General features: G+C 40.5%; 1 protein-coding gene across 1 annotated transcript in view; it reads right to left on the bottom strand.

Annotated features, from left to right (window-relative positions):
- Window positions 1-24643, bottom strand: part of insra (insulin receptor a) — a 66787-nt gene extending 42144 nt beyond the window's left edge. Inside the window, exons 1-2 of the mRNA XM_005476595.4 lie at window positions 23091-24643; window positions 11841-12389 (exon numbers count right to left, since the gene is read on the bottom strand). Of these exons, the coding sequence (XP_005476652.1) occupies window positions 11841-12389; window positions 23091-23184 (643 nt within the window). The 5' untranslated portion in view covers window positions 23185-24643. The remainder of the gene's footprint in view (window positions 1-11840; window positions 12390-23090) is intronic.
- Window positions 24644-25543: the final 900 nt, after the last annotated feature.

Here is a 25543-nt window from a genome sequence, read left to right on the forward strand (position 1 = left end):
ATTTCAATGATTTAGTCTTGCCGAACAGAAAGAACTCAAAGTAGTCAATACTGTCTCTTGAATTTATTAAAACTACCTGCATCCAACCTTATTCAAACTAAAGCCACTTATGCCACAGGAGACAAAAAAAAGGGAGCTGTTGCGTCGTTGGGACTTTTCAAAGAGCAACGGTTAACGAGCCAGGTTTATTTGTCTCGTTTAACCACTTGTCAGCTCGTCTGACTCAGCAGCAGCAGCAGCAGCGCTTGATTAAGACGACTCGGAGAGCAACAGGAACCGTAAACAATTTCATTAACTGCCTCCGGCCTCGGTTAATAGAACAAAAACACATAAACAACATGGAAAAGCACTTTTTGTTTTTAATGTTGCTCCGCCATCACTGTCATCTGAAGGCAGGATATCCAGTCTGTCCGTGACTGGAATAGAAATGATAAACACAGCGCGATCATTGATGGGTAATTGCGCTTCCTGCTGGACAGGCAAATGACGCACGCCACGGCCTTGAATCTTAATTTCCCGCCAGGGTTCAATGCCAGGGTCAAATAACGACTACCTGTTATGACATCAAAAGCATGTATGTTATTAATGCAACGTCACACCACTCTTTAATAATCTTCTTACTCGTGATTAATGCTGTCAAAGGGTATCCAAACCAATCACCATCAGTTTTTTCCTGTCTTTTTTAAGCAGATAACCTCTTATTTGACTTGTTTAGAAAGGAAACCAAGGTTACTGTTGCTGTTGGATAAAAATAATCTTCACTTATGATGCTTAAATCTTTGAAAGTGCATATGTTTTAGGTTTCCAGCAGAACCAAGAACAGACTTTGTGGAACGAAAAGAAAATCTCTGAAAACCATAAAGAGAGTTAGGGATTTTCTGAGTGCGCAAATAATGAACATCTGCTTGGAAAAACACCCGATATCACAAAGGAAGATAAAACAAAAGCAGCCATCTCAAGGAGTTCTTATTATTTCGCAAGGAGCAGCCATTATTCAAGCACAAATGAGAAGCTTTACTTATTCACCACCTTTAAGGCACCAGGATGCCAAAATTAATTATAACCAAGCCTCTAAATCTGCTTCCTTTCACCGAAGACCGTTTTCAAGAGCACTCTTTACGTGCCATTTTGTTATTTTGTGATTTATTTGTAGCCCCAGGTACAAAACAAAACATAACAGGGCTCGGCTCTGACGCATCAGTGCCATTTTATGGAGTGAGGTGTTATGGATTTATACAACAGTGATATTTTTTGCTGCACCGCTCATTGAAAATCACACACATACCTCACACTCGGCTCAAGAACAAAAACAATCTGGCACAGGAACAAAATATCACCACGGCAACACAAATGTTATCCACCCTGATCGCGCGGCGCTTGAACGACGAGGAACTGCTAAAACATCTGGATCGAAGCTGCATGTAACTTGTTAAGAGTAGATAAAAAGAAACATATTATTCAATAAGCTGCAAAACTGTGGCGAGATGTTTCAAATTCACTATGGAGAGGGTGAGCGTGCACGGCGCTGAAGAAACGCCTGTCGGCCCTGCTTTAACAGATGCCTGAGATGTCTGGGATTCCATGGGAAAGGCTCCAGTAGCTGAACGGAGAGGGTTCGCAGGGTGCAGCTCCACAACACTGAGTGCCAGAGCACTTAAGTCAGCTCAAAGAAATAGACTCGTGGTGCGTGTATCAGGGGGTCTGAGGCTAGCTTTATGCTGGTGAAATAGTACTCTGCAACCATGAAGAGCATAGTTGTAACTGAGGGGGGAAGAAAAAAAGAGGAGCAAGTTTTAATGACTGGCGCATTTGTCCCATCTCTTCTGCCCTCCCTCCCCACTTCCTGCCCGATTACAAATCAAACTTCTGTGATACCAATCAGGTCAAAGGAGCCAGAATTTATACACAATTTCTCAGCTAATTGGGTTTTAAGGTCCTCGTACATCACTGCAGAGCTCAACTACTGTATTGTGAACCGAGCTGGTGTTTGCCACGGCCAACTCAAATAAACAGCAACCTCAGCTCAGCAGCTTTGCTCACTTATTTTGCTTCAAAGCTACTTTGAGCATTTTATCGATCCTTCCTCGGATAGATGTGCTCTCGTTCTTGCTTAACTTTTCCAAAGTGCACCGCTTTGTTGCACTGGTCCTGAAAGGCGCTTCTTAAATGTAGTTTTGGTTATTTCTAAGTAAAAAGACAACTCCATATGTGGTGCGATAAAAAAGAAAGAAAGAAAGAAAACCAAATAGCTCACAGATGAGATGCACACTGGCAAAGAAGCACAGCGGAAACATAAATAAAAGAAAGGGAATTCAGATATAAAATTGGGGTTGTGCTGCTTCTTTTGGATGGAAAAAAACAACTTCTGGTCCAACTTTGTGACGCCACTAAGCAGAGGTTTCAATCCTTTAATAAAACCACAGCAGCCTGTATTAAGGAGGTGTGATACATTGTGCACAGTGTAAGGGAGTCAGCTTGTGTTAGCTGGTGGTTTAAAGGTGGAAAAGCCGTTTACGCTCATCAAGGACACGCTGTCTTTCACACGCACAGATCTGGATTTTCTACCTTTGTTTTAGTTTGAATACCATTTAATTTACTTCTTGCAGCTGGAGTGTGCAGAAAGCTACAGATTTAAGCTTTCAGGATTAATATTATATAAAGCATAGGAAATCAGCGTGAACGAGTGCTGTGTGTGAGACAGAAAAAATGATTCATGGGATGAGTGGGGGAAAAATATCAGTTTAGCTCTCAAGTTTCATGAGAAAGATGGCGACACCCGCAGAGTCATAGATTAAAATAAAAATATTAGATGAGTCATTTAAGACACTTTGATGAAGCTTTTTTTAAAGATTTTCTCAGAGGTGACTCAATTTTCCCAAATAATAAAACTTGGTAAGAAAATCCTAAGTTTGTCTTTTTTTCCTGCAGGGCTAAACTCTCCGCAGGTCAGCCTTCAGTATTTTGGTCTCATAAAAGTGTCTGCCGCTACCGAGGCGACACTCTAGGCCTCAACGTCCATTCATAACCTCGGAGAGGAAGCGGACCAACAAAGAGAGGAAACAATTGGGAAGAACACTCCGTGAACTTCTACAACCACCATTGTTTAGAATGGAAAGGGATTATGGCGCCAGCGCTGACTGCTGCGTGATGGACCTGCGACAAGGTCGACACAGAGGACTGGTTTGAGGTCAACGGCGAGGTGGGGTCCATTCCCTTACCCCCATGGTGGCTTTGCTTTTCCTTCCGATACGGCCTGCATGAATAACTGATGCGTTCATATCCACGATTACACCACAATGTTACTCCCATGTTTCCTAGCAGCAAGACTAAACAATGGCCGCCCGCTCTGTCTGCACACACACACTCGCAGAGGTTATGTCCCCGTGTGATTTATAGACCGTCTGTACAGACACACTGACCCTGACAAATCTCCCAGTTCATCTCATGATTGGAGCGTAGATATACACGGCATGAGCCCAGGGTTATTTTGGACGCTCCATTTCAAGCAAGGTCCGGCACACGATCGTCACCTGACCCGCTCAGGCTGTTTCGCAACAATTCCCCGATTGTCAAAGAATCAGCCTGCACACACGCTGAGTTTGAGGCTGTATCTTTGCAGAGAGCCGTACTCCACCTCATGGACGCTTATTAAATATGTAGCAGACACAGGCAAAAGTTGCTGTGGTGGCAGGGGGGGAGGAGAAGGAGGAGGAGGAGGAGGAGGAGGAGGATGGTACCCGCTGAGTGTCTCATCTCTGGCAGAGACTAGAATTCAACAATGTGCGTAAAAAAACAAGCCACCTGGGGTCTCAAAGCACATTTAAAGTGCAATTAAAGTGAACTGGTGAAGGGCTTGCAACAGAGAGCTTTTCGGTGCAAATTTGATTACAGCAACAACAAAGCCGCAGAAAAATCTGCTCGAATGATTGAGGAGTGATGCTTAAAAACCCCCACTTTACTTACATTCAGCTGACAGTCATAAATATATTGATCAGTTCCACCCATGAACTTCTAAAACACTGTTTCTCCAGCGTCCTTCAAGCAGTATTTAGCAATCTAATATAAAGATCTTTGATACCAAACACAGCAATTTAATGCTCACCTAAGTAGTTTATGATGGAAAGCTATATCACACTTCTGTTGAGACTTTGCAATAAGTCTGACAACTTTTTATGTAATCAATTAATTAAACAGTAACGGTTGGACCCAGATACCCTGTAGAACACAGATGGGTGGAATATCCAATGAGAATTAAATTTTTTGCCCTTAATGAGCCTCTGCAGGGAGCAGTGGTGACTGACAGTGTTAGTTTCAAGTCTCAAAGCTCTGAATCCATCAACTGACTGGCAATCACACTTTCCGTTTGCGCCAAGCAGCATGCACGAGTATATTCACACATTTTTGTAGATAGTGCGGCTGCGTTTGTGCGGCGAAAGACAAACTTAAAGCCCGCCCAGCTCTGCTTCTCTTTTATGTCACTGCTAAAACAGTGGATACTCATACTGAAGTCTGCACACGTGAGCAAGAGTTGAGACAGCTTTTTTTCTACTCTTGGCTCTTTATGATGAGCTCAGCATTTTGTTTGTAAGAGCGAGCAAATCAGAAGGAAAAAAGACTGAGGCACTAAAACAGCTTGTTTCAGATAAAAGACGCCGAGCCCAGTGTTAGAGAAATAAGGATTATTTTGAACTATGAATCCTGAAAAATGCTAAATGAGCATTATAGGTCTACTTTTTATGACTTTTTAGACTCTCAATGACAGGTAGGGATAATGCCTCAATACACCTTCAGTTCAGTAAATGTGATTCTTCATATGTTCCTCAAATCAGAGCAAAGCTAAACTGTTAGCTGTTAAGTGAAACACTGCGCCCTAATCCAATTTGTTTGTTATTTCTTCTGGCACATTCGCCTTACAAATTAAAAGACTACTAGATAAGACAGACTAGGGGACAGTGAAGAAGCAACGCTACATTTAATTCCTCGTGCCTCACTCTCATGTATAAAAGGACAAATCTGATAGACACATCGGAGAAATGTCCGTCAGTAGTTAAACAGTGGAAAATATTAGGATGTGGAAGTGGAAGCCCCGGATTTCTTATTGAAGCACATCCAATATTTTCAGCTGCCAGCCCCTTTAAGGATTCAGGCTTAGCTGACTTCTTAACAGCCAAACGAGCCGTGCCACATAACAGCCATTACCAAACCATAATCAAATGCCCATTATCTTCAGTTGAGCGTTGGCAAGAAACAGCACTTCATTAAAAAGAAAACAGACTCAAGTACCCAATTCCCCCTCGTGCCAGCTCACAATTTCAGTTTTTAAAAGGAAAATAAAGGCCTGGTTGTTTCGCCTCTCAGACAAAAATGCCAGAAGACTTCAGATATTAACAAAAATAAGCACAGAAGAAGGAGTATTGTAACTATCGACTGTTACTGGCGACCACGTCTTTCAAAGTGGGTGTCGATATTTTCTTTGGCATAAAGGCGCTGATTTGGTTTGCGCCACATTAGATGTCTCTTTAAAAAGACATGCACGTATTCAGCTTGTGGAGACCATGTGGCCATAGAAGCACGTTCACACAAACCCTTGTGAGGTTCAGCTGAACTCAGTGTGTATGGATGGTTAAAGTACAGGACGAAGTAGTTGCATTTAATAAGAGATTTTACAGCTAAATTACAGCCTACACACGAACCATACGTAGTGCCATTCATATAATCTACCAATGATCCCAAACGCTGAGGTGAGAGGACAGTACACTTATTGCACCATTATTCAACCGGCTTCATTTATTTCAGGGGCACTTGTTGCACATTTGAAGGATACTGTTCTGTAAATTACTTTCCTGGTCACAGAAAGAAAAATATCTGCGTCTGTGGATTATAACTTGCTGCTTTGATCAATTAACAATGATCACATTTTTAAACTACATTCTATAAGCTTAATATTTGACTATAATAGTGAATTAAGCCTGTCCCGTAGCCAGAACATTCCTCTATAAATAAGACCTGCAGGTTTCTTTCTGAATGACCTGACTGGTCGGCTTGCCTGTTGAAGTGTCTGCTCCTGATTGGTTGTTTTGTAACAGCTTACTGTTTAAAGCCTCGTAACTCTGGTGCTGACAGAAACTGACAGCATCATCATCTCGGTCCTGTCACTGGCCTCCAGACTCTTTCTATTCCTTCTATATTTGTCGAGTACGTTTTTTTTTCCTCCTCCTGTTCTGTGTGTATTCTAGGGAGTTATGGCCAGTACATGTCTTGTGTCTTGTTTGTTCACTTAGGGTTAGGCAGCATTCCTTTCTGCAAAAACATCTCTGTTCTGTTTGTTCACTTTGGCTTTAATGCACCACAGAGTGCGCTGCTTTTGGTTTAATGTCATGTTTTCTCTTATATGAATAAATAAATCACTCTTCGCTGATAAACCTGTGGTTACCCTCGGTTACACGCCAACTCCCCTTATTCTTTTATACTAGCCTACTTTATAGAAAAAGGGGAAAATACAAACACTGCGTTTCATTTGACTTCATTTCACAGTACAGTTCTGTTGTACCGTGTCACGAATGACGCTGTAAGAAAGTCTAACGAGTGTCTAGCGGTGACGATACAGCTCCAGTGTCCTGGCACATTTCCCCAGTCTAATTTTAGGTGAATATTTGGTTACTGGTGTTGAATAGTGACGTGGCACGTCTTAACCTGTACGGAAGCGGAGCACCGATGGAGTTCGGCCTTCAACCTCCAAACAACATCCAGGCTACAAGAGAGTGTGATTTTAGTAAATGACCTAGTTAAAAAGAGCTAAAATAAAATACATATAATTGACTTTTCTTTAACATTATTTACCTTTTATGTTTATGTGTTATTATTCAGGTTATTTGATATAATGACTTCAAAGCATAGACTGTTTTGGGCCCAGGTAAATACAGTTACTAATTAATCCACAATTTAGCTGTCTAATTGGGGGGTGATTGTGTCATTTTTTGTAAAAAAAATAAATAAAAATAAAACAAAAACATTATTTTTGTATCTTGGAATGACTAAACTACAGAAAAACCAGTGCACTGTACGTGGATGTGTATTTTCTGTCTGGCATTTAGTTTTATTGAAACTTCATAACAAACAGAATTGAAAGTGAAATTGAACATTTCAAAGAGCAAATTGCAAATATAAAGAAGGGAGCAGGGCGGTGCCTCGTTTTTGACACTATTACGGCTGTTTACATGGTGTTTTTGTGCGCGCCTGTAGCTAAATCTAATCAAATTTGGTAATGAGCATCTCCTGTAACCGTGCTTTGCCACTATGCTGAACGGAAGCTTCCAATTTGGGGTAAAAAGGAGGGGGAATCTTCAGCGGCTGCTCGCCGAAAGGCTCAAATTACCCCTGTTATAGAAGCAGGGAAGAGAAATGGGTTGTTACTCCAAACATGGGAGCCAAGCCAAGCCTCGTGGTTGCGCAGCTTTGTTGCATGCTGTTGTACAGACTGCAGAAAGAATGTGTGTGTGTGTGTGTGTGTGTGTGTGTGTGTGTGTGTGTGTGTGTGTGTGTGTGAAAGAGACCCACAGTCACCCCTGGCACTTAACCACTGTCTATCCAAAGCTTCCTTTAAAAATAACAGTATCACAGTATCATAAATTTTAGTTCTTCTTTTACAACAAAATAAAAAAGCAAAAAGCAGTAAAAGTGATTAATTATTATGCATTAGAAAGAGGTTACATTACATTTTTCTTTTATTATCAGGTGTATTCCTGTGTTTATATTTAACATGCATGCATGTTCCTTTGTGTAAATCATCATGGAAATAAATGCAGCAAGTTTTTGGAAAGCCTCTAACTTGAAGCACTCCTGTAGGTCTATAAAAAGCAGTGACAGGGTACATCAGAAGAGGACACCGAATGCAATACTGTGCCCTGTGGTTCTAGCTGGGGCTTAACGGGTCTTTTCATGCTTTAGTGAAAGTAGGCAAAAAAACCGCAGGTCACAGACCACAATACCACAGGCCCATGATTGGAGATCAGTGCTTGCCTGCCAGCATCTGGCCTTGATTCATCGTCTCGATTAGGAAATCATCGGTGAGACTTTTTATTTAAACACTTCCGGATTAAGATTTACTTCACCGCCACCGCAAACTGACAACAGGTCTTCTGAGCCGATTCTGCAGATACTTCAGAAGGACTTCAGATGACTGTGAGCCAAGTGGCCACAAGCAAAAAAGTCATTAGTGGAAAATCTATAAACACACTTCTCAGTGGCAAAGGCGCTGAAGAGCGTAATAATAGGCCCCGCTCAGCGCAACAGAAACTACCGCTGCTGCAAACAAACATGAGTAAGGGCTTGGAAAAGAAAGAAAAAAAACTGGTTCAGTGGACTTGTTAAACTAATCTAGGCAGTCCCAGTTTTTCAGTGGGAGCCGAAACTCCTACCAGTGCAAAACAATCAGCCCCAACCTCAGTTTCATGACTGTTAATATTCAAACTGTCACTGCCATTGATCAGTGACCATGAGTATTATTCACTGACACTTGGGAAATGGCTACAATTACAGCACTCTAACATGGTGGGTGCCTCCTCAGTTCAGCGTCTCTACTCCCTGTCCAGGATATCCATCCTCGCCACTGGCATGTAGGTGTAAACAGACAGTATAGTAACGAGGTAGCTCTTCTGTGTTATGCCATCAACTTAGCTAGAGGTTGTTTAGTTTTCCTGATACTCTTCATCCTCTCTGGTTGTTTATACACTACTACTGTATTTTGTGCTCTCTTTCTGCTCTCTTCTCTTTCCCCTTTTTCCCAACCGTTCACAACAGATTGCTGCCCCTCCCCGAGCCCAGGTTTCTTCCTGTTAAGTGGGAGTTTTTCCTTCCCAGTGTCGCCAAGTGCTTGCTTATGGGGATCAAGTGATTTTGGAGGTTTCTTTTTAATATCGTAGGGTCTTTACTTACAATATAAAGCCCTTTGAGTTCAGTTTTTGGGTTTGAAAGCCACAGAGATGCTGTGTTTGGAGCTGTTCCGATAATCTTGACACATATGGGATCTCCAGTGGCTTCAACTGAAACTTTACGGTTCATAAACCTGAGACTGAAGAAGACACTCAGATGAGTGATGAAACGTTTCTCCAATTGAAAGCGCTGCATGCAGATGAACAGAATCAACTTTCTGGGATTTCCTTACCTGGATTATTGAGCATGCATCAGGACATAATGTAGGCAGTGTTGTGTAATGATGTGGGCCGAGGTGTTCAGGCGACACCCATGTGTAAAACTCTTCTCAGCACTTGAACTTGAACTCTTTGTGTGTAAAGGGGTGGGCTTGTTGTTGTACAGTAAAAGGCACGATAAGTGCACTTACGAGGGTAATGAACAATGTTCCATGATGTCTAACGTCTTCTATACAACGTCCCCACAACATAAGAAATGACGACACTACAGTTTATTGAGAGTAAACATTCACAGACTAACTGGAAAGGTGTTGCATCACATTAGAGTACAGTTCAGGCAACATTGACACAGAGCTTGGCCTACTTAACTTACCCTAGCACATGACAGAGGGCTGATATTTCAACATCAAGAAGGAGCTACATGCCCATTTTTGTTTTGTTATGTCTCTGTATTTTATATTTATGAGATTTACTCTGACACAAAGACATGTTTTGTTTCTAACAAATGCCCTCATCTGCTCTTATTTGACTTAAGTTGAACTGAACTCTGTAAAAGCTAGACGGGTTAGACGTGTGGCAAACGCCAATGGAAATAATGATGTACCAATGAAAAGAAGCTGAGAAAGGCTCTGCAAAGCTGCCACTAATCGCTGGCAAAAATCTTAACAAACTACACAGTTTCTTATATAATCATGGGAAAAAAACCACATGATTTTTTTGACTGCTGCAGACACTAAATGGTGACATAAAGGGGAACAAACTGTGCCAAGTTTATCTCCAGATAAAAATGGTGGCTCGTAAATAGATCTCGACTTGAGATAGACAAATCAAGACATTATTTAAGAATAATCATTATAAAAAGATCTGAAAATTTCAATAACTCCCTTAATTAAAATTGTTGAAGGAAACAAATGCATTGAAACACAATAGCCCTCACTTGGTTTTATGTTTCGATGGAATTTCATTTTATTATGACTTTAAATACACAATTACACTGAAAATCAAGCTATGAAGAAGATTTTGCTGCATTACATTTTGTACTGAAGCCCTTGTTTTGTGTTGTGCTGTGTTGTAAATCCAGGGCACAATTTTCCTTTACATCGGTGACCTTTCAGCTGTCACTCCCTATTAGGCTCAGCTCGAGCCAAAGAGAGAGCCTTTGGTCAACAACAGAAGCAAAAGCAATTCACCTGTGTGGAAATAACAAATATCTTTCAACAAAATGAGCACAGCTTGGGCTCTGGCAGCCCACAAGTCAAGCTCAACCAGCAATCAGTGCCACAACACATCAGCCGATGCTTCAGCTGAGTTCCTTCTACACATCCTATTGGCAAATATCATATGCGATGCCAGTTAAGATGCTTCAGCCTGCATACAAAAACATAATTTAACCGCACCACCTCTGCTTTAAGCCATTTTACAATCAGTCTGCTGTCATTAATGCCTGCTATGTCACGAGGAGCTCCTGTGGTGCCCTCCATGCCCTTTCATGCTATCCACATGGCCATGCTATCCATACAGGTAGCCATGTTCTTTTGTTCATATTAATATCAATAAGGGTATAAGCAAACAATAGAAACGGGTCAATGTCAAACTGCATCATTCAAGAATGATCACACAGCCGAATACACACAACCTCAAACATTTTCAGGGAAAACTGGACATTATCCTCCTCGTGAAGGCCAGATTTATTGCAGGACTGTTTTTTTTAGACCTTTTAAGTTTTATCTTTGTATATTTAAACTGGCAAATGTAGATTTAGAAGTGAATTTGAATTTCCAATGAATTTGTATTTAAAAACATTTGTTACAAAAGAAAGCTTATGACTATTTGAGTCACTGAAAGGTTCGGGATGAATGGGTAGGTGGCCTGGAATGGTGTTTCACTGGATGGATGGATGGATGGAAAAACTGAGCTTTCAAGTTAAATGCCTTTTAAGTATTACTGACTAAGGAGATTCTGCCATTTTAGTACTTTTAGACCTCAGCGCTGCATTTGATACCGCAGATACATCTTCTCAAAAGCCCTTTTTTCTATTTCATATGCTCCCCCTTGCTCATTTTTAAAAACAAAAAAAAATATGGCATTGCGTTTCACTTATATGCAGATGATTTACGTGCCACTCAAAAATCAATTCTTCTGAAGGCCCTGCTGCACTGTTTTTGCACTGACTTTTACCTCAGCCCTTTAAAAATGTTTTTTTTTAAAATAAAAAAATAAAAATCCTTTGCAAGGAATCTAGAAGTGTGTAACAATAATCTAAGTTCTGACAAACCTTTGCAGTTGCTTTGCCAAAACTGTGAATCAAACTGGCCAACATTAGGACCTCTCTGACACTAGACACCTGAAAACCATTTTTAATGTTTGGCTTCTAAACTGAGTTCAGAGTTCATTTTATTTGTGTTGTTTTTACTCAGATTTTCTCACTTTATGTTTCCTTTTTTAAAGGCTATCATTTTGTCCTTTGTTTTATGTCATTTGATTTTATCTATTTTTTGTTTTTAATACAGCACTTTAGTCAACAGCTGCTGATTTTTAAATGTGGTATATAAACAAACTTGACTTGACATGGATGAATGGATGAGAAGAGATGAATACATTAGTGGATGGATGGATGTGTTAATAGGTGGTTGCATCACAGATAGCACACCTTTTAGTTTTAGTGGATAATCTTAATAAAAAGCTGCTTACTTCTCTGACAGTGGTTGTGGGTCCAGCAGCGTTCACTGAAGTGCCCGTTGAGGGTGGTCGTCTGGCAGGTGGTCTTTCCGACTGCCGCCCCTGGACACACATCGCCACACTCTCTGTCATTCTTGTTGGCCACGATGTAGTTGTCCTCCACCGAGTCCAGGATCTTGGACCAGTCCAGGGTGGAGAGATAGCAGAGATCAGGGTTCTTCTCAATTCTCACAGCTCCTCTGGTGATGTTCATCAGACTATGAAGGCCGATCTCGCGCAACTGGAGCATCTCAAACACAACCAGGGCATAGTTGAAGAAGAGGTTGTTGCCTCTGATGACCGTCAGGTTGGGGAAGAGTTCGCTGAGGCTCTCTAGCCCATAAACTCTGAAGAGCAACAGATAGTCGGTGATGACTGTCAGCTTGGGGAAACTGATGCCTCTGAAATCCTCAGGCCTGGTCCTGAACATGAGCAGGATCTTCAGGTGGCCTTCAATCACAGTACAATTCTCGAGCGTCCGCAGGTTGGTCACATTGTTGCGGATGTCCTTGCTTGGACAAACTGAAAAGAGAATCGAGGAAAGACAGAAACATATTCTTTAGAAACTAGTTCTAGTGTCACATACAGAATAATAAATGGTAAACTGGTGGAGAGGTTCAAATGTACAGTACGCCGTTAAGAGTGACGAAACTGTGATGCATGTCAGAAAAATGTTTTGGCTCTTGGGTGTGAAGACAAAAAAATGTCTAAGGACAATTAATCTTATGTGTTGTCTGCTTTTCTCAGTGCGAACGTGCATTACACAAGATGTCTGCTCTGTGCACAGGAAAAACAAGGTTGAAGAAGTAAGACATGACAGATAGGGGGAAAAATAGATCTCTTGATAATTAGGAGATATTTCTTTCCTGAAGAAAATATGTGGCTATGTCCCTAACTTTGATAAAGACCAGACCATCTTCCTTGACATTTTGTTTAGCAACCACATATCTGTCTGTGAGCCTCTGTCAAATATGGAGCGCTGTCATCAACGTGAGGCTATGCTCATCCTTGGTTATGCCGAGTTGATTTGTGGAGTTGCTTCTGTAACTCAAGACCATAAAAAACATTAGCTAATGCATTAAAAATATTTGTCCTTGGTAATGGCCATGTATTGCACCAGTAGCAGATTTGTGGCTTTGTCAGTGCTCACCCAGACACATGATCCTGTTCGATGAGAAATTCCTGAACTATGCCACCCCGCAGACGGGTTACATGTTTTTCTGTCTACTGTATTGCTGTGACGCAACACGTGAGATTAATGTAAGCCTGAAACTATCATTCGTCTGTCAAGTGTTATTTTGACACCACTGCTTATGTTTAGTCCAAAACTCAACAATATTACAGCTAACCCTAGGAACCACAGCAGTTTCTGGGTACTTTTTTTAAACTCCTGTCACATTTTTACTCACCCTGAACTAATTTTCCTGTCCTGCATATTTATGTAAACAGAACATGCCCAGCTTGAAATAGAAAGAATTCAAAAATAAGGCATGAATTAAAAGTTTTTAAACTTTTGATGACTGTGCCAGGTTTAAGAGTCATGCAGACATAAAATTACTTTTATTAATTGCAGCAGAAATCAATATCAATCAATAATCTAACTATTTTATCAATAAATAAATGGATTTCTTCAGCTTCAGGTGAATGTCCAGTAGGCTGCAAGAGCTACAAAAAAATAAACAACACACACAGGGAGTTGAGTATAAAGAAAACTAAAGGTAATTTCCTAAAATGCCTTCCTTCAAATCAGCCAAACTCTTAACCACATGGAAGTGCTATATGGGTCACCCCAGCCTTAGTCATGCTGGAGGTGTGCGACCTGCTGAGAGTGGACCGTATTTGTTTACCAAAGGGCCAACCGCTGAGCTGGGCACATCAACCAGTCAACCGGTCAGCCGTGTGGAGACGAATGTAACCACTAGGTGTACTTCTCTTTATGGCCGCAGCTCATTTTACACCTTCTGTTGCATAACAGTACAAGACAAGCAGAGCACAAACACAGAGTCCAGTCACCGGGAGACTGAACAACAAGCGTTTCACTTTGTAACCTTAACCAGGAAGCTAATTCTCCGGCACTTATCTGGAGTTGAGCCTACAACTCTGAGGCGTGTTTAAAACGGAGCGTAAAATGTTCAAATGCGGGTTTCAGCTGCTGCCCATTAAAAGCAGCTCAGTTTGTTAAAAGGCACATTTCTCTTCTTAAACTACACAAAGATCAGCGGCTCTCCTTGGAGGCACTGCTAAGTTGTAAGCACATATGACGGGCCACAATCCTTTTACTTTCAGCACATCTACTTCAAATTTAAACTTTTCTCATCAAACTGACTGACAAACTGCCAGCAGCCTACTGTAGATCCATTAGGAAACACATTTACAACTACAAGCTTCTCTCTGTATCATACAAGGCCCCACACACAGTCGAGCAACGCCATTAAAAAGAACAAACAACAGCCGAAGTTTACAATACGAAGGGTCAGTGGCTGTGTAGTCACAGCTAAGGCAAAAAGCAGAGGACTAAAATGAGAAGGGGAATAATCACAGGGCGGCGAGTGCAAGTTCCTATCAGTGTACACTTTCAGCCAGGCCAGTATTTTTAGCACCACATTCCCAATAGAGAATCTAATACACTCCAGTCGTACCGATAGTGGCTCACATTGGAAAGTGGAACATAGCAGCCCTGGTGTGTAAGTGAGGAATTTTGGAGCTGCGGCAGAGAAAGAAACTGTCCGAGCGCTCTTCTCTACCTGTGAACAGCAAGTTCAAAAACAAAACTTTGGCAGACAAAAAGGACAAAAAATAAGGCAGCTTAAATTTAGCCCATGACAACATGTCATGAATGAAACAAGACAAATTGGGCACACTGATGAATTTACATGCTCCCGGTATTGCGGAGAAACAGAGAAACTGGGAGATTTCACAAAGGTTTCTATTGTCAATAGGCCAGCTCCCACTCTCCATCCATCCCTTGCTCTGAGCCAGAGAGGACTGAAAAGACTGCTTTGAGTCATCAATTAGAGTCATTAGAGGGGCACATTTCTATTCACCACAGCCATCATGTCTCTCGCTGCCTACACCTTTTAGAGAGATGAACTTTTAAGATTAATCCAATAGGAGCACTATGATAGTTTCCCATTTTGGACACACAAAAGAGCAAGCAGAAATGTATTAATAATAACTATAATAATCACAGTGTAAATGTTTTCACTAAATGAAATTTATAATGAGCAACAAATCGCACGAAAAGACGAAAGAGAATTCTTTTGAGCAACATATTCTTTTATTATGAAAAACTGGGTCTTTTAACACCATTCATCAGCAGGATAAATAGCTGGTTTTGGCCTCTTTAGGCATTTTGTTAATTATCATTTAAAGCTCAAATAACCCAGCCTCCATTTACACGTCCACAATATAATACCGTGTCTGGATTATCTTATCTGGATGAGGGAAAAATGCAGATCATTAGCACTGAAAAAACATTCTGATAAGCAGTTAGTTAAACAAATAATCAGCTTCTCAGAGCTGGAGGAGATTTGCTGCTTTCAATGTAAATTATTCACTGTAATGTGAATATGTCTGAGTTCTGAACATTTCGTAGATCAAACGATGGAGAAATATGATGGACGATTGGAGATTGCGGCTATTTTCCGGTATTTCTGACATTTCATAAGCATGTAGCAGCCAACAGGTTTGGTTCTTTTCACACAAAGAAAACGCCAAGAAATACAAAACATGTCACTACAAACCACGTGAGGACATTCAGTACGCTTATTGCCAGATGTGTCCAGAGCGGGAGAATCAACGCTAAATACAGGTGCTCTGTTTTGGACGAGTAGATAACATGGAGAGTATTCAAATTTATCTGAGCATGTCTACGGCAGCGGTCCCCAACCTTTTTTTGCGCCACGGACCGGTTTATGTCCGACAGTATTTTTAAGGACTGGCCTTTAAGGTGTCGTGGATAAATACAACAAAATAAAACCAGTACTGGTAACAAAAAAAAGAACATTTATCCACAACACACGAGAAAAGACCCTTGGGAAACAGAGTTAACGATAAAAAATTTTTTTTTTAAAAAACTCTAAAAACCAATAAAAACCCTGAAAACCATACATTTCACACCCGAGCCTGAACTCTCGTGGCCCAGTACCAAACGACTCACGGACCGGTACTGGTCCTTGAGTTGTCCGTGGCCCGGGGGTTGGAGACCGCTGGTCTACGGTACTCTGTCCAATCCCAAAATGCAAAGAAAAGCTGGCACCTGGAAGGGACTTAGCTCAAACTTAGAGTGTACACTTAACAGTTAGGTTGGTTCGAGGTCTGAACACCTTCTCACCATAAATGAACGACTCTTGAGTTCATCTGGAAAAAAATGAGACCAGCTCCTCTAAAGGGTCCTGGTGCAGTCGTGTTGGTCCGCACCTGAATGCAATTACATCCACAGAAATGAAGCGGACCAAGCGGGAAAACAAACCAGAGTTTGGTTTAAACGACTAAACAGTGCAGATATGAAACGATGTCCTGTGAATTTCGGATGACCAGAAGAGATGGTGTAAAATACCCGTATATCCTTTACATTGCACGCGCAGAGGTCAAGACACAATACCAATAAAGTCACACTTGTGCCCTAGGCGACGCAAGCAACCTGACAAATGGACGTGGTGCCCAGCTGAAGTTTGCGAGGCTACTGGAAAGAAGATGAAAGTGAGATGATGGCTGGGTGCCTGGCCCCTTTATTAAGAATGAAATACAAACACCCTTACACCCGGACTGTACTTTCCACATCAGAAGTCTGGTCCGCATGAGGTCAATTTTATCATGACACGGTGAGCACAAGGATCCGTGTTGATGTCCATGTGCTTGCATGTTATTTGTGACCATGTGGACTAGTGTACAGAAAACTTACATTACAATGTACCAATTACACAACTTCAGCTTCCTGTCTGTGTCTGCAACCATATACAGTATATACATGGCCCTAAGTGAGCGTGCTGCCTAGGAGGAACACGCGGGTAGGAATGTGTATAACGATACCGGCAGAATTAAGCAATTCTCGATACCCAATTCAATACGTCCATTTCAGAATAACAAAAGAAACGTAATACTTTGGATGTTTTTGAAACTAACTCAACTTGAATTATTTCTTGAAGTATTTTAAAATCAAATGGTACCATATGTATTGGTATATTAACTGGACTGTTACCTGCGTTACTCTCGCATTGGCATAAACCAGTGCAATCCGACATCACAGACTTTGTACTAATGTCCAACACAACTTGTGCACCACCAGGTAGAAAATGGCTGCAGTGCATGTGTGAAGGGGGGGCTATAGACCATATGATAAGTTGCAGCCCAACAATTATTTTCAAAGCTGATAATTAAGCAGATTATTATTTGTCATTGTTTAATCATTTTATGCATAAAACATTTTTTTTTTTTTAAAGCCAACTGGTCTGGAACTCAACCTTATGTCAATATCACCCAGTTTTCCAGACATGGATTCATGCAGCGTTCCTTTTACCCCTTTTACCTCAGAAGCTGGATATTGGAGCTGGGAGTGACGTCATTCCCAAGTTGACTGCATTCCAGTAGTAGCAGATGGAAAAGCAGCCTTTGTTGTGCTCCCTAGCAAGGTAAAGCCATTCATCCATCATTAGCAATACAGCACAATGCCTGTTTTTATTGCGCTTAAAAACATCGCTGTAGCACATCCGCGTGCTTGGAGGGTGCTCTGTGTATAGCTTATACAGTGAGTTACAAATACACAGCAGCGGTAATACAGATTGCAAGTATTACAGTTTTACTTGTTTAAGAAGTCAGGGTTGGTGGGGCTTTTCTGACTTTCGGAGTGCACAATCCAACTTAAGGGTTGGACAATGTGAAAGAAATTTCACATCAGAACACAAGCAGATTAATTCTCCCTTAACCAGCTCATCGACTAATCGCTCTAAAAGCTCTACGGCACATTATTGCACTCAGATTCATTGGTTGATGTTTGAAGGTGGTCTGGTTCACGATGTAATCAGACTGTAATAAAAGTCAATCAGGCAAAAAGGAAATCCATAGAGGTTGATCACATATGAGAGAAAAAAAAAAATCTATCCACAAGCTCCAACAGTGTGACCCGAGTTATGCAACTGCCATGTCCCAATTCTATATAATAATGAAGCCATACAGCAAACAATACCACACAATTAATTTCATGAGTAAATGCAGACACTGTTATGATGTTACTGTCCTCATAATTAATCCACACAGTTAACAGATTGTGAATGCCTCGTGTAAATCCCGCCTAGGTCACAAGTTGCACTTTAATTTGAATCAACATGCACTAATCTATAGCTCACTGAAGCTTTAATGCAGAACACAAATTGTGTGCATATCTGAACCAAAAGGAGTAAATGCTGCACAGTCTGAGCGCCACAATCTGTCCACTTTGTGCGCAGTGGCACTACGTACAAAACCGCAATCCTTTCACTACAGCTGCAAGCATCAACAGGCACAGACGGCTTCTGATGTAGAGAAGGAAGTGGATGGGGGGGTTCGGGCTGTTAGGCTGATGGTGTATATTATCACTGTGCCTCAATAAGCATGCAGGAGCGCAAGCACTCAGTGATTGCAACACTTCCCTTTTCTAAGTTTCACTGTTGTGTTGTTTTCTCAAACAGGGCTACAACTAACTGAAGATTCACAAACTGGCACGTGATGTGATCCTCTTTAAGACGGGTTTTAAAACCTCAAAGTGAAAATTACTTTTAATTGTTAAAATAAGGTTTCATTTATTTAACATCGTGCTCAAACTATTCTAAGAATTACTTCAACTAAATGTTGTATTTATTAAAAAAAAACCCATCCAACTATCTGCTATCGAGAGCTTCTGAGCACCAATTACAGCTCAGAAGTTTATCATATTTTCAATTGTGCAAGGTCGGATATTACAACAGCCAGAAAGTGAGATTACTACGATTCTGAAAAGATGCAACTTTCTTCAGAAATTGGTCAAGAGTCAAAGTCGTCCTCCGCAGTGTAGAATCTCTTACAAGAGTCCAGAAAGCAGGCGTGGGTTGAGAGGTTAATCATCAAATATGTCAACAACTGGGAACCACAGCACATTAACAATACAGTGCAAAAAAACGAGGAAAACGTTAAAACCAAAGAAATCAGTCCTCAGTCTTTAAATAGAGTGAAACTGAGTAAAACAGAGAGCCTGACCACAACACAAAGTTCCCCCTTGGGATTGTGTGATTTGTATACTGTGGCTGTGGACCAAAGATCATTTAGTACCCACTCAGCGGCACTCACACATTATTCTTTCTGCTGGTTAGCAATACAACCCCCTTTTTATGTAAAAATATAAATCACAACCCTATTATTTGTCCTTCATTTTAAATTTGGGGCGCCTGTTACTTTGCAAAACTGCTGACACAGTGCAGTAGCAACCAAAACAGCTAATGTCACTACTGGCTTTAACCACCGGGATTCATAAGAGCCTTTTAAAAAAAAACCACAGAGTTCATACAAACAGCACGAGCACCGAGGTAATTATTACCTCTAAAGTGTGACAGCACGCTAACAAGCATATTTTCTTTAAACAAGGGCACAGTGTCAAGGGTAAAGATCAGAAACTACAAGGTTTCACCGTCAGCATGAGTGGATAAAACGAATGAGTGCAGGTGTGTCAGATTACCGTTTTTAAGCAGTGCATAAATTTCAAACCTGAACGTGCCAACAAGGATTAGAGAGCCATTGTTTCGGGTGACAAATGCAAAAATCACACTATTGTATACATGTCAACTGCACTCGTGACTTTGGTACTTGAGGGCACAGTGGCAGCTTGTGTGTAGTGTTTTTGAAGAGGTGGCGGGGGGGAAGGGACAGTTTCATCGCCCTACAATTGCTCTTCTTGTCGGGTGGCGTAAATCAAGGACACCAGGTCGCTGGATCGCTGCCTGATTTTTTGACCAAAGTGGTGCTTGACAACAGGGTGCCGGTGGCTTCATGGTGAGCCCCGGCTGTTTAACGCTCTTAAGGTGATATGTTATCATGGCACAACAATAACACGACTCGACCACCTGAGCCCTTGAAGTGCGATGTAAGGGGACATAAGATAGAAGCAGCTCATGCTTTTATACATTTTATATTTAATAATATATTTTTAAATTTGTGATAAGATGAGCTGTGATAAGACCTTGAATATTTATATATTGATTTATTTGTACTCCAAGTGCTGGAACAGACTGATGTATGGCCTTATTTTTTCGCACTCTTTTTTGTTCTCTTTGCTTTGGTTGATGTCGTCTTTACTAAAACCAAAGTAGCGTCCAAATAACAGCAAAAACACCATTTTTATTTGGTACAAACTGCTCAAACTGCGCAGTTGGTTCAGTGTTTGCCATTTCCTCCATGATGTTTTCATGTCACAGACCGGACGGGGGAGTCACAGAACAGTCATGTGACAGCACACAGAGTATCTTTTAAAGGTGACAGTACATAATTTGGGGAAGTACTAACAGAATTTAACAACAGAGCAAGATTACACAGATTAGAGGTTCTAAAAGTCGGTTGTTTTTTAAAATTAGAATTAACTAGTCTGTTTTTTCCCCTGACGTTAAAACAAATGTTAAGTTAGTCAGCAGGAACATCTCTAATCCCTCACAACCCCAAACTAAGCACCTGTTTCTGCTGCCCTCATTTAAAGAAAAAAACTGTTCAGTGAAGTAAACTATGTTAACAAACAACTTTGCATAAATTTCTACCTGCAGGCTTATTTTGTTTGAATTTTTGTTTTATTTCTACATTATTTGCTTTCTGAATCGTAAACTTCTGGCACTTTCAGTCATATTTCCAGTTTCAATTCAATTCAATTCAATTTTATTCAATTCAATTTTATTTATATAGCGCCAAATCACAACAACAGTCGCCTCAAGGTGCTTTATATTGCACAGTAGATTGGATGTATGTATTGGCAATTACTCTTCTTGGTGACTTGCATTGTCACATCAGTAAAGAAGATGACACTTATAAATAGCTGAAGATGATGTTTATCACATCAGTTCTGCGGTGGCCAAATGTTCAAAGTGTGAATGTAAAAAAAACCAAAACCAAATCTTTGTAATCGATCTGTGGTACTTTTTACAGGTTCAGCTAAAAGCGTAAAAAACGCAATATTTACCAAAAATGGTGACTGCTTCAACATTTTCAATGGATGTTTAGTAAATGAAATCAATTCACAGTGAATATGAAGTTTCCATTATTAAGTGAATTTTTCCATCAAGCTGAGCTGGGCAGCGAAAAACAAGTAGCTCAAAAGATTTTCTGACTTCAACACTGGTCAGGGCAGCTTATGAAATCGAGCAGTGTGGGGCCCAGGTTCCACTCTTCCCGTCTGTGGTTCACCCTTAAGTCTGAGAGGAGCGAGAGGGGGGCTGCACGGCAATTACACAACTTGCTTCAGATTTATATCTTAAAATTCTCGCTCAGCCTGACTTGATGGCATCGCTCCAATCGCTCCTCATTTAAATCTGATGAAAGGCAAGAGACTCTGCGCTTTTTCTTTTCGTCCGATTGCCTCTTACGTCAAACCAATGCCATATAGTGAAGCAGTATGAGTGTCAAAGCTACCTGGGGCTCTGGAGTGTTTGTGCACACACTTATATATGTCATAATGCACATACACGGGAGGGGCTTGTTTATCTGTTCATCTATAAAAAATGTGTTTTTGTGCTTGTGTCACAGAACTGTACCACAAAGCAGAGCATTTTCTCTAGGATATTATATTATAATTAAACAGGATTAAAAGTGATGAGTACAAAATCGTTTTTATTTTGCAACCGTGCACAAAATTGACCATCAAATGAACCTACAGGCGAACATTTTTGTAAACAAACAACTTGAGGAAAACTGGTTAGAGTTTACCGTTTACATCGGACTTTTGAAGATCATATTAAAAAAAGCATTTAAACCGCATTTAAAGTCTGATTTTAACATTAAAGTCATTTAATGTTAAAGTCACTTCGGGAGTAATTTCACTGTATAAAACTCAAAAAGTATTGACAGATGGACCAAACACGAGCCAATATTCTTCCACCAAAGGCTGTGCCAAGCATTATTTCAACAAGTTATTCTGGCTGGACAATAAGGAAACAACCCACGAGTTATTTGCAGATTATAAAAAAAAAGTTTTTAAAATTCTTCTTCTGACCTATAAATCAAAGATAACCTGGCATGAATCATCTGCTCTGATAAAAACTGAACTTCCTGGTATATGGGGCAATGACTGATCTTTGCCATGTCACTACTCCGCTGTGTAGACATCTTTAAAAGTGTCCCACACCTTTTCTTAGTAATATTTCCCTCATAATAAAGACTCAGTGGAAAACTGTCAGTTTGCAGAGTCACTGCAAATGCCGTTCATTCATTCTTATCACCAGGGCTGGCGAGTGTAAAAGGGATTGTGAGGGGCTGTAAAGAGGGCTTATTGTCACATTCCTGCACCGAGCAGAGCAACAAGCCAAGCTTAAGCATCTACAATAACAACCAATTAATTCTACTAAATTCTCAGACTACTTACTTAATTTGTTTACAGTTAGTGCAGACTCACACAGCCGATAACTGCTAACCTTTGTCCCTTCAATGCAGGGGCTGTCTACAGCACTGCTGCTGCAGCCTGCGTGCTTTTTATCAACTCACCATCACTAACAAAACAAGAAAAGAAAAAAAAAAAAACAGTATGCCAATATTGCAGCAGGGTATCCGCACTAATCAGCGGGATGTTTGCTTTATTTAAGAGTAAAACCGTAATAATAATAATAATAATAGTGATTTACTGTGTTTTTGGATGTTCATATAATAACTACAGCAGCTACTACGTGGGTGTAAATATCTGTAGATAAAGAAAACCTGATAAGTCACTTATGAAATCGATCAACCATTATCTTGGCACTATTAAAATATGCGTAAAGATTTTTTTGATTGCTTTCGTTAACCCAATCACCGGCAACTGAGGAGAATTTTCGCAACACTTGGCTGTCATTTTTAAAAAATTTTAATCAAGCGTAATTTCAATCTGTGCGTTTTCCGCTCTTTTTCGCATAAAACTTCTGCTTTCTCTCAGGGTAGAAAAGTGGCATCTGCACAGCACAAACAGCTACTTACTCTCAGTTTCACACAGTTTTTAAAAAAAAAAAAAAGACCTTAACAGAAAATGTGAAAATTGGTGTTACTTACTCTCTGCATTCGCTTGGTGACAGCTCATCATAAAGCAGACTGCGGTCAAAACAAACCCCAAACGCAAAGTCCGGAGCCACATATCTGACACCATGCAGCGCTTACTCCCGGTCGAAAATCAGAAAAATATAAAAAGAAAAGTCTCCCGACGAGCAGGACAGTTTGGACTTGAGAGAGAGAAGTACCTTCAGGAAACTGGTTTTGTTTTGCGCCGTGGGCCAACAGGTAAACAAAAATAAATAAAAGACATCCCGGAAGATGGGCGGAGGAACAACTCCAACGTGTTCAGTCAAACACAAGCTAGCAGTGCTGCTGCTGCTAAAGTTAGCCACCTCACTGGGGGGGGCGCCACCATCAACAAACGCCAACACAGGGAGTGGGTGCTCTTTTTTAGGACTTTAAGTGCTTTTTGGTTGTTATTCTGGCCCAGCTGAGTGTATCCGTGTCGGTAAAAAAAAAAAGTGCAAAACAGACTCGCTAGCCGAGAAAAAGCTAGTTAGCGCTGGTGCTACAGTTGAGCTAGCTAGCCTGGCTCCTGCTCTACTCCAGCTCAGGCCACAAGTGAAGTTTGCGCCGCTTTTCAGCAGCCCCCTCAGTTAATTTTAACTTCACCAAATGCGACGTGTGGCTACTCGGCTGCAATGCATTTCACCCTCAAAAAATAGAAATGATGCATGCACGAAAATCTTAATAAAAGCGAGCTTTGAGGTAATTCAGAGGGATTTTTTTTTTTAAGGGGAGTCGTTTGCTGCTGACTCGATGGTTGTGGCATGCGTGGCGTAACGTTGGCGTGAAAAAAAGAGGGAGCGAGATAGAGAGACAGAAAAAAAGAAAAAAATCCCGTCAAGTCCCACAGCGAGCAAAAAACAGCCCAGTTTTCATGTTTGTGTTGTGAATTTTGTCGGCTTGGCTGGAAAACTTCCTCCACAGTCCGTGCAGATATTTCAGCAACACCTCCGCTCTCCGAAAGGCTGACAGCGCAGACTTCGTCGCAGCTCAGAAGCAGAAGCACACTCTCCTTTTTTGTTTTTGTTTGGGAATTTAAAAAAAAAAGAAAAGAAATTCACATACACGCTCCAACTTGTGCTCAATGCACTGCACGGCGGCCCGCTACGGTCAAAAGTGTGTATCTACACGAGAGGGAAGTAGGTTTATCGGAGTTTATAGTTGTTTTTTTCCTTTTCTTCTTCTTCCACAGACAGAGGTAGGTTGGAGAGTCTCCCTGGTCCTGTAGGATCCCCTTCTTCCCAGCCCCTTCGCCAGTAAACAAACCCTGCCAGTGAGCCAGATGGGCTTGAGGGGAAATACGGACTGGAGCTTATTGGATTACACAACAAACTGATCCTACTGTCAGCCGGTAACGCGTTAGAAAGTAACACAGTTACTCCTGCGATTAATTTGCAACGAGGAGAGTTTACATCGAAGACTGCTATAGATTTACTGCCGTGTCACTCGATTTGAAACGTACTTAGAGCTTAAAATGCACGATTGCAGACATTGTAATCGGTCAAATGATCGATATAAAATTCATCAAAAACTCCCAGTTAATCTTTAAATTATTATTTTTTGCATGTTTGTGGTTGTTGTGAATTTGAAGACAATCATCATTTACACTTTATGAAATTTAAAGACCTAAATATTAATGATTAGCTAAAAAATAATCATTCAAGTTGCGGCCTAAATAAATTACCATTTTAACATTTAGAGTTATTCATTAAATATCACTATTACTAACTCCTAATACTATTACTACTAATAATAATAACAGTAATAATACATTTCTAAACAAGCATCTCTTAAAGTATCTTAAATATTATTCTTTTCAGGTTCAATTTAACTTTATTTGAGTAGACAGGGTATTTTGTAATTCTAAAAAGAAATTATTATCATTATTATTATTATTGTTATTATTATAATTAGAGCCTTGTGAAAATTAATTAAAGGAAAAACAGAAATTTTGCCAGTAAGCATAATCATGGACTTTGTGGGGTTTCCCAGAACTTTTATGTGTATCTCACAATTAAAAATATTTAAATAAACACTATTTACTAGTCAACTATATTTGTACATATGATTTATTTATATATATATATATTCATATATATGTATTCTGACTTGAAGGAATACACATTTTATGGGTTTATTACACACACATAAAAAAAGAAAGACAATAAACCAAAGAGCATTTGTTTTCCATAACAGACGTCACACAGGAAACACCCAAATAAGGAACAGAGAGCTCCATAAAAGGCCAGATAACCTCCGGAAGTAAACATTATTCAGCTCACGAGGTTACTGATCACATACAGTGAAACATAAAGTTCTGTAATCTCCTGATTTGAAACCAGACTAAAAAAGGTGCACGCTGTGTGTACAGACCCACATTCTTTGTAAATTCATGGACCGAACAAGCAATATGGTGGTGTAGGAGCAGACAAAGTGTTCCTTTAAAA

This window comes from Oreochromis niloticus, linkage group LG18 (assembly GCF_001858045.2).
Source record: "Oreochromis niloticus isolate F11D_XX linkage group LG18, O_niloticus_UMD_NMBU, whole genome shotgun sequence".
NCBI lineage: Eukaryota > Metazoa > Chordata > Actinopteri > Cichliformes > Cichlidae > Oreochromis > Oreochromis niloticus.